The sequence below is a fragment of the Babylonia areolata genome, chromosome 27, assembly GCF_041734735.1.
Source record: "Babylonia areolata isolate BAREFJ2019XMU chromosome 27, ASM4173473v1, whole genome shotgun sequence".
NCBI lineage: Eukaryota > Metazoa > Mollusca > Gastropoda > Neogastropoda > Buccinidae > Babylonia > Babylonia areolata.
This window is the reverse complement of record NC_134902.1, coordinates 1,490,770-1,500,769: the sequence shown is the minus strand read 5'-3', so window position 1 is coordinate 1,500,769 and position 10,000 is coordinate 1,490,770. Positions and strand designations below refer to the sequence as shown.

General features: G+C 45.0%; 1 protein-coding gene across 1 annotated transcript in view; it reads left to right on the top strand.

Moving 5' to 3' along the window:
* Positions 1–10,000, top strand: part of LOC143301554 (SCY1-like protein 2) — a 36,127-nt gene that overhangs the window by 16,375 nt on the left and 9,752 nt on the right. Inside the window, exons 8-12 of the mRNA XM_076615933.1 lie at positions 1,549–1,674; positions 4,699–4,875; positions 6,177–6,299; positions 8,284–8,397; positions 9,322–9,454. Of these exons, the coding sequence (XP_076472048.1) occupies positions 1,549–1,674; positions 4,699–4,875; positions 6,177–6,299; positions 8,284–8,397; positions 9,322–9,454 (673 nt within the window). The remainder of the gene's footprint in view (positions 1–1,548; positions 1,675–4,698; positions 4,876–6,176; positions 6,300–8,283; positions 8,398–9,321; positions 9,455–10,000) is intronic.

The following is a 10,000-nucleotide window of genomic DNA, read 5'->3' as shown; positions in this document are numbered from 1 at the left end:
ATTGTAATGATTCACCTAACAGGTGTTTATAGCATTGTAATGATTCACCTAACAGGTGTTTATAGCATTGTAATGATTCACCTAACAGGTGTTTATAGCATTGTAATGATTCACCTAACAGGTGTTTGTAGCATTGTAATGATTCACCTAACAGGTGTTTATAGCATTGTAATGATTCACCTAACAGGTGTTTATAGCATTGTAATGATTCACCTAACAGGTGTTTATAGCATTGTAATGATTCACATAACAGGTGTTTGTAGCATTGTAATGATTCACCTAACAGGTGTTTATAGCATTGTAATGATTCACCTAACAGGTGTTTATAGCATTGTAATGATTCACCTAACAGGTGTTTATAGCATTGTAATGATTCACCTAACAGGTGTTTGTAGCATTGTAATGATTCACCTAACAGGTGTTTATAGCATTGTAATGATTCACATAACAGGTGTTTATAGCATTGTAATGATTCACCTAACAGGTGTTTGTAGCATTGTAATGATTCACCTAACAGGTGTTTGTAGCATTGTAATGATTCACCTAACAGGTGTTTGTAGCATTGTAATGACTACAGAGGATGTTTTCATAGCAGTGATACACCTCACACTACAGGTGATGGTTTCATAGCAGTGATACACCTCACACTACAGGTGATGGTTTCATAGCAGTGATACACCTCACACTACAGGTGGTGTTTTCATAGCAGTGATACACCTCACACTACAGGTGGTGTTTTCATAGCAGTGATACACCTCACACTACAGGTGGTGTTTTCATAGCAGTGATACACCTCACACTACAGAGGATGTTTTCATAGCAGTGATACACCTCACACTACAGGTGGTGTTTTCATAGCAGTGATACACCTCACACTACAGGTGGTGTTTTCATAGCAGTGATACACCTCACACTACAGGTGGTGGTTTCATAGCAGTGATACACCTCACACTACAGAGGATGTTTTCATAGCAGTGATACACCTCACACTACAGGTGATGGTTTCATAGCAGTGATACACCTCACACTACAGAGGATGTTTTCATAGCAGTGATACACCTCACACTACAGGTGATGGTTTCATAGCAGTGATACACCTCACACTACAGGTGGTGTTTTCATAGCAGTGATACACCTCACACTACAGGTGATGGTTTCATAGCAGTGATACACCTCACACTACAGAGGATGTTTTCATAGCAGTGATACACCTCACACTACAGGTGATGGTTTCATAGCAGTGATACACCTCACACTACAGGTGATGGTTTCATAGCAGTGATACACCTCACACTACAGGTGATGGTTTCATAGCAGTGATACACCTCACACTACAGGTGATGGTTTCATAGCAGTGATACACCTCACACTACAGGTGATGGTTTCATAGCAGTGATACACCTCACACTACAGGTGGTGTTTTCATAGCAGTGATACACCTCACACTACAGGTGGTGTTTTCATAGCAGTGATACACCTCACACTACAGGTGATGGTTTCAGGTGTTGATAGCAGTGATACACCTCACACTACAGGTGATGGTTTCAGGTTCCATTCTTCGAAGACGTGGGCTGCGTCACACTACAGTTCATGGACACGCTGTTCCAGAGACAGAACATGGAAAAGTCCAGCTTCTTCAAGGGCCTGCCCAAAGTCATCGCCAAGCTGCCCAAGGTGGGGACTGGTGGAATGCCAGGTTCCTTTCCCCCCTCGCCCCCCCCCCACTCACCCATCCTCTGCTTCCCACTGTCCCTTACCCCTCCCTCCCTCCCGCATATTGTTAAAGTTCATATTCTAAATGTGATGTTGAGATGTAATATCAGGTGAATGTTGTTAAAGCTTGCCAGCATTCTGCTGCTGTTGAGTTGTTGTTGTTTTTTTATACACGTTTTCTTTTCCTGTGTCCAGTGACCTTTAGGAGCAGAGTGTGTACAGAGTCATGCAAGTCTGGGAAAGTTTAGAAAATTGAGAAAAATAATAATAATAATGGTACTTATATAGCGCTGAATCTTGTGCATAGACAAATCTAAGCGCTTTTGCACCTGTCATTCTGACGCACGCATAACTCTAAAACTGGAGAAACTAAAGACAAGGAAGAGGCAGGGAAGGGAGGCTATTTTGGGAAGAGGTGGGTTTTAAGGCCAGACTTGAAAGAGCTGAGTGTGGAGACTTGACGAAGCGAAAGAGGAAGTTCATTCCAATTGCAAGGTCCAGAGACAGAGAAAGAATGGCGGCCAACAGTCGAGAGTTTGAATCTGGGTATGCGTAAGTGGAGTGAATCCGAAGCTGATCGTAGTGAGCGAGATGGAGTGTAGAGGTGAAGGCAGCCACAGAGATAGGAACCTCTTTCAGAGCTGGAAGTCTTGGAAGAATGTGTTTTCCCCATTTTGGTAGGCAGTCTTGGAACTGTCATCAACTGGACCAGTACCATTGAACAAAGAGCTGTCATGAACTGGACCAGTACCATTGAACAAAGAACTGCATCAGCTGGACCAGTACCATTGAACAAAGAACTGTCTTCAACTTGACCAGTACCATTGAACAAAGAACTGCATCAGCTGGACCAGTACCATTGAACAAAGAACTGTCTTCAACTTGACCAGCACCATTGAACAAAGAACTGTCATCAACTTGACCAGTACCATTAAACAAAGAACTGTCTTCAACTTGACCAGTACCACTGAACAAAGAACTGTCTTCAACTTGACCAGCACCATTGAACAAAGAACTGTCATCAACTTGACCAGCACCATTGAACAAAGAACTGTCATCAACTTGACCAGTGCCATTGAACAAAAAACTGTCATCAACTGGACCAGCACCATTGAACAAAGAACTGTCATCAACTTGACCAGCACCATTGAACAAAGAACTGTCATCAGCTTGACCAGCACCATTGAACAAAGAACTGTCATCAACTGGACCAGCACCATTGAACAAAGAACTGTCATCAACTTGACCAGCACCATTGAACAAAGAACTGTCTTCAACTTGACCAGTGCCATTGAACAAAGAACTGTCTTCAACTTGACCAGTACCACTGAACAAAGAACTGTCTTCAACTTGACCAGCACCATTGAACAAAGAACTGTCATCAACTTGACCAGCACCATTGAACAAAGAACTGTCATCAACTTGACCAGTGCCATTGAACAAAAAACTGTCATCAACTGGACCAGCACCATTGAACAAAGAACTGTCATCAACTTGACCAGCACCATTGAACAAAGAACTGTCATCAGCTTGACCAGCACCATTGAACAAAGAACTGTCATCAACTTGACCAGCACCATTGAACAAAGAACTGTCATCAGCTTGACCAGCACCATTGAACAAAGAACTGTCATCAGCTTGACCAGCACCATTGAACAAAGAACTGTCATCAACTGGACCAGCACCATTGAACAAAGAACTGTCATCAGCTTGACCAGCACCATTGAACAAAGAACTGTCATCAACTGGACCAGCACCATTGAACAAAGAACTGTCATCAACTGGACCAACACCATTGAACAAAAAACTGTCATAAACCTGACCAGTACCATTGAACAAAGAACTGTCTTCAACTTGACCAGCACCATTGAACAAAGAACTGTCATCAACTTGACCAGTACCATTAAACAAAGAGCTTCATGCATTAGAGAGAGAGAGAGAGAAAAAAAAGAAAGAACAAAAAGTGATGAAAAGAGAACATCAGTACAGGGATAGAGATCTGCCAGTCGCTTTCACCAGTAGTGTAGCAGTTTAGCTTTTTGTTTGATACAGAATATTTCAGCTGGTCTGGAAGTATGGCGTTTTGTCTGGGTCTGTTTGATACAGAATATTTCAGCTGGTCTGGAAGTATGGCGTTTTGTCTGGGTCTGTTTGATACAGAATATTTCAGCTGGTCTGGAAGTATGGCGTTTTGTCTGGGTCTGTTTGATACAGAATATTTCAGCTGGTCTGGAAGTATGGCGTTTTGTCTGGGTCTGTTTGATACAGAATATTTCAGCTGGTCTGGAAGTATGGCGTTTTGTCTGGGTCTGTTTGATACAGAATATTTCAGCTGGTCTGGAAGTATGGCGTTTTGTCTGGGTCTGTTTGATACAGAATATTTCAGCTGGTCTGGAAGTATGGCGTTTTGTCTGGGTCTGTTTGATACAGAATATTTCAGCTGGTCTGGAAGTATGGCGTTTTGCCTGGGTCTGTTTGATACAGAATATTTCAGCTGGTCTGGAAGTATGGCGTTTTGCCTGGGTCTGTTTGATACAGAATATTTCAGCTGGTCTGGAAGTACGGCGTTTTGCCTGGGTCTGTTTGATACAGAATATTTCAGCTGGTCTGGAAGTATGGCGTTTTGCCTGGGTCTGTTTGATACAGAATATTTCAGCTGGTCTGGAAGTACGGCGTTTTGCCTGGGTCTGTTTGATACAGAATATTTCAGCTGGTCTGGAAGTATGGCGTTTTGCCTGGGTCTGTTTGATACAGAATATTTCAGCTGGTCTGGAAGTATGGCGTTTTGTCTGGGTCTGTTTGATACAGAATATTTCAGCTGGTCTGGAAGTATGGCGTTTTGTCTGGGTCTGTTTGATACAGAATATTTCAGCTGGTCTGGAAGCATGGCGTTTTGCCTGGTCACACACATGACAGTCCTGTAGGAGGTTGAGGGATGCCTGTGGGATTTGAACTCGTGGGTGGGGGCCTGCCGTGTTGTTTCAGCGTGTGAACCTGCAGCGCATCTTGCCAGCCCTCTTCAAGGAGGCGCTGAACCCTGACATGGTCCCCTTCCTGCTGCCCAACATCTTCCTGGTGGCCCAGCAGTCCACGGACGCGGAGTACAGGGTTCAAATCTTCCCTCACCTCGCCCCCCTCTTCAAGCTGAAGGAGCCTGTGCAGGTACAGTGCTGTTGGAATGCTGTGCTGTGTTGTGCTGTGCTGTACTGTGTTGTACTGTGGTGTGCTGTGCTGTGCTGGTTGTGCTGTGCTGTGTTGTGTTGTACTGTGTTGTGTTGTACTGTGCTGTGTTGTGCTGTGCTGTGCTGTGTTGTACTGTGTTGTGTTGTGCTGTGCTGTGTTGTACTGTGTTGTGCTGTGTTGGTCTGTGCTGTGTTGTGTTGTGTTGTGTTGTGCTGTGTTGGTCTGTGCTGTGTTGTGTTGTACTGTGTTGTGCTGTGCTGTACTGTGTTGTGCTGTGCTGTGCTGTTGTGCTGTGCTGTGTTGTGTTGTGCTGTGCTGTGCTGTGTTGTGCTGTGCTGTGCTGTGTTGTGCTGTGCTGTGCTGTGTTGTGTTGTGCTGTGCTGTGTTGTGTTGTGCTGTGCTGTGCTGTGCTGTGTTGTGTTGTATTGTGTGTTTTTGTGTTGTTGTGTTGTATTGTATTGTATTATGTGTTGTTGTGTTGTGTTGTATTGTGCTGTATTACGGCATTAGTGTGACTGATTGTGTCAGGTTTTAACTCATTCTGACCCCATGGCTACATGCCTACAACTCCTCTGGACCGGCACCACATGAGGCCACTGCAGAAAACAGCCAAAATTGATGGGAGAATTGTTGATTTTATTGGTCAGACAAAGCTTTGTTTTAAGTACTCATACTTAACCGTGACCCAACTAGTGCAGACTCCGGCAGGGGTCTGACATTCCTGTCCTGTGCACACTACTATCCACCTATGCGGAGAAAACAAAACTACGGCCGATAACCTCCCGGAAGTAGGTAACCTCCCCTTTGTCCTGCTGGCTAGCGCCCTCTTTTTCTGGCAGCCATCATGACTCCTGTTCCTGTGCTCTTCATACGGCTAAGTTTTTTTTCGTATTTTCTGCCTGTCTGTCGATTCTCTGGCGTTCTTGTTTGTTGTCAAATTATGTCTCCGACCAGGTTACATAATTATGTATCTTGATTGGGGAATCGTGCTAAAATTAAGGCGCGATCGCAGTTTTCATGCTCCCGGAATCTGTAAATGGTTCAGTTTAGAACGCCACCTGCACCAAGCAAGAATGAACGGAATTGGAATAGTCTGTTGGTGTGAGAATGCTCGTACCTGGTCCACAGGGGGGGGGGGGGGGGGGGGGGGGCTGGGGGGGGGGTGTGATCATGGCATGAGTTAACTCATACCCTGAGTGGAGTGAGTTATAAGTGCTGTACTAAGGAACTGTTATTATTATTATCATTATCATCATTTTAAGTGTGAGTGGCTGTTCCAGGTGGTGCTGCTGTTTCTGCAAAACATGAACCTGCTGCTGAGCAAGACGCCCAAGTCTGACATCCAGAACCATGTGCTGCCCATGTTGTTCAGGGCGGTGGAGGCTGACAGTGCTCAGATACAGGTATGTGACAATACAATACAATACAATACAATACAGTACAATACAATACAACACAACACAGCAACACAACACACACAACACAACACAACGCAGTGCAACACAACGCAACACAATACTACACAATACAATACAGTACAACACAATACAACAATGCAATACAACACAATACAATGCATACAATACAATACAGAAATGCAATGCAGCAGCACAATACAATATAACTCAACACAATACAACACAACGCAACACAATACAACACAGTACAACACAATACAATACAGAAATGCAAAGCAGCAACACAATACAACACACAACACAACACAATACAACACAACACAATACAACACAATACAATACAACAAAATACAACACAATACAACACAATACAATACAACACAACACAACACAACACAATACAACACAACACAATACAACACAATACAACAAAATACAACACAATACAACAAAATACAACACAATACAACACAACACAACACAATACAATACAGAACCATGTACTGGCTGTGGAGGCTGACAGTGCTGAGATACAGGTGTGTAACATAGCACAGTGTGCATGTACTTCACACAGGACATTGCACATGTGCTTAGAACAGTGCGCAGGTACTCAACATAGGACAATACACAACACAGGAAAGTGCACAGGTGCTGGATATTCCACAGTGCTGAACTGTTGGCAGGGGCTGTCAGTGTGTGTGTAAGAAATGCGATGAGCCGTGACCTGTTGGCAGGGGCTGTCAGTGTGTGTGTAAGAAATGCAGTGAGCCATGAACTGTTGACAGGGGCTGTCAGTGTGTGTGTAAGAAATGCAGTGAGCCATGACCTGTCAGTGTGTGTGTAAGAAATGCAGTGAGCCATGACCTGTTGGCAGGGGCTGTCAGTGTGTGTGTAAGAAATGCAGTGAGCCATGACCTGTTGACAGGAGCTGTCAGTGTGTGTGTAAGAAATGCAGTGAGCCATGACCTGTTGACAGGGGCTGTCAGTGTGTGTGTAAGAAATGCGGTGAGCCATGACCTGTTGGCAGGGGCTGTCAGTGTGTGTGTAAGAAATGCGATGAGCCATGACCTGTTGACAGGAGCTGTCAGTGTGTGTGTAAGAAATGCGATGAGCCGTGACCTGTTGACAGGAGCTGTCAGTGTGTGTGTAAGAAATGCGATGAGCCATGACCTGTTGGCAGGAGCTGTCAGTGTGTGTGTAAGAAATGCGGTGAGCCATGACCTGTTGACAGGGGCTGTCAGTGTGTGTGTAAGAAATGCGATGAGCCATGACCTGTTGACAGGAGCTGTCAGTGTGTGTGTAAGAAATGCGGTGAGCCATGAACTGTTGGTGTGTGTGTAAGAAATGCGATGAGCCATGACCTGTTGGCAGGAGCTGTCAGTGTGTGTGTAAGAAATGCGGTGAGCCATGACCTGTTGACAGGAGCTGTCAGTGTGTGTGTAAGAAATGCGGTGAGCCATGAACTGTTGGTGTGTGTGTAAGAAATGCGATGAGCCATGACCTGTTGGCAGGAGCTGTCAGTGTGTGTGTAAGAAATGCGGTGAGCCATGACCTGTTGACAGGGGCTGTCAGTGTGTGTGTAAGAAATGCGGTGAGCCATGAACTGTTGGTGTGTGTGTAAGAAATGCAGTGAGCCATGACCTGTTGACAGGAGCTGTCAGTGTGTGTGCAAGAAATGCGATGAGCCATGACCTGTTGACAGGAGCTGTCAGTGTGTGTGTAAGAAATGCAGTGAGCCATGAACTGTTGACAGGAGCTGTCAGTGTGTGTGTAAGAAATGCAGTGAGCCATGAACTGTTGACAGGGGCTGTCAGTGTGTGTGTAAGAAATGCGGTGAGCCATGAACTGTTGGTGTGTGTGTAAGAAATGCGATGAGCCATGACCTGTCAGTGTGTGTGTAAGAAATGCGGTGAGCCATGACCTGTCAGTGTGTGTGTAAGAAATGCAGTGAGCCATGACCTGTTGACAGGAGCTGTGTCTGAGCATCATCCCCACCTTTGCTGAGTTGATAGAGTACCCCACCCTGAAGAACTCCATGGTTCCCCGCATCAAGAAACTCTGTCTGGCCACTACGCTACTCACAGTGAGTTGGGGTGTGGGGGTGTCAGTCTGTGTGTGGGCGTGTGGGTGTTACTGAAAAACCCCATGGTGCCCAGAATTAAAAACTCTGGCCACTACTCTACTTAGCGTTAGTTGTGTGTAATTATGGGTGTGTGGGTGGGCAGGTGTGCCAGCATATGTTTGTATTGGTTTGTGGGTGGGTGGGTGTGTTTGTGCGAGTGTATTTATTGGTGTGTGCATTACGAGTGAGTGTGTGTTTGTGCATGTGTCTGTGTGTGTGTTTGTTTGAGCGGAGTGGGTGTGTTTCTGGGTGTGTGTATGTGTCCAATTGTGAAAGAGGCTTGTATGTTGATGTGTGTGGCTCCGGGTACATGTGAACTGCTGAAGGAGGAGGATGTACTGATGTGTGACCCAGCAGGTACGTGTGAACTGATGATGTGGTGATGTATGTCCCAACAAGTACATGTGAACTGATGATGTACTGATGTGTGTCACAACAAGTATGTGTCAACCCATAATGTACTGATGTGTGACCCAACAGGTATATGTGAACTGCTAAAGGAGGAGGATGTAGTGATGTGTGACCCAACAGGTGCATGTGAACTTATGATGTGGTGATGTATGTCCCAACAAGTACATGTTAACTGATGATGTAATGATGTATCCCAACAGGTACGTGTGAACTGATGACATTGATATGTATCACAACAGGTATATGTGAACTGATGATGTACTGATGTGTGACCCAACAGGTACATGTGAACTGATGTGTACTGATGTCCCAACAGGTACATGTAAACTGATGACATTGATATGTATCTCTGAACATGTGAACTGGTGGTGTACTGATGTGCGTCCCAACAGGTACGTGTGAACTGATGATGTACTGATGTGTGTCCCAACAGGTACGTGTGAACTGATGATGTACTGATGTGTGTCCCAACAGGTACGTGTGAACTGTCTGCTGTGTTTGGGTCAGCTGATGGAATACATGGACAAGTGGTATGTGCTGGATGAGGTTCTCCCGTTCCTCCACAAGATCCCGTCACGGGAACCAGCCGTCCTCATGAGTATCTTGGGTACGTCCACCCCCGCTCTTCTTGTCTTTCTTTCCTTCTTCCCCATCAGTTGATGAACCCAGGTCCTGCGTGCAGCATGTGCTCAGTGCACGTTAAGGAACCCATGGCAACAAAAAGGGTTGTTGTCCATGGCAAACTTCAGTAGAAAAGAATCCACTTTGTTAATTGAACAAATTATACTTGCAGACAGATAACAACCAAAAATGCACACACACACACACACACACACACACACACATATGGACATATATGTAGATGTATGGGTGGCATTGCACTTGGGAGAACTGCCAGAATTTCACACAGAGAAGTGTGTTGTGACAAAAAAGTAACACAACACAATACAATGTAATACATTTTCCTGGTGTGTGATAGCCCTGCTGTGAAGAGCCCAACAGCTTTTCGATGAAAGTGTTGGACTTTCAGTCTGAGGGTCCTGGGTTTGATTCTTGTGTCAGCGCCTGGTGGGAAAAGAGTGATTTTTTTCCCTAGTCTCCCTGGAGTGCGGACCTGCTAGTGCTTTAGTCTCTTTGATGTGTATACACATGC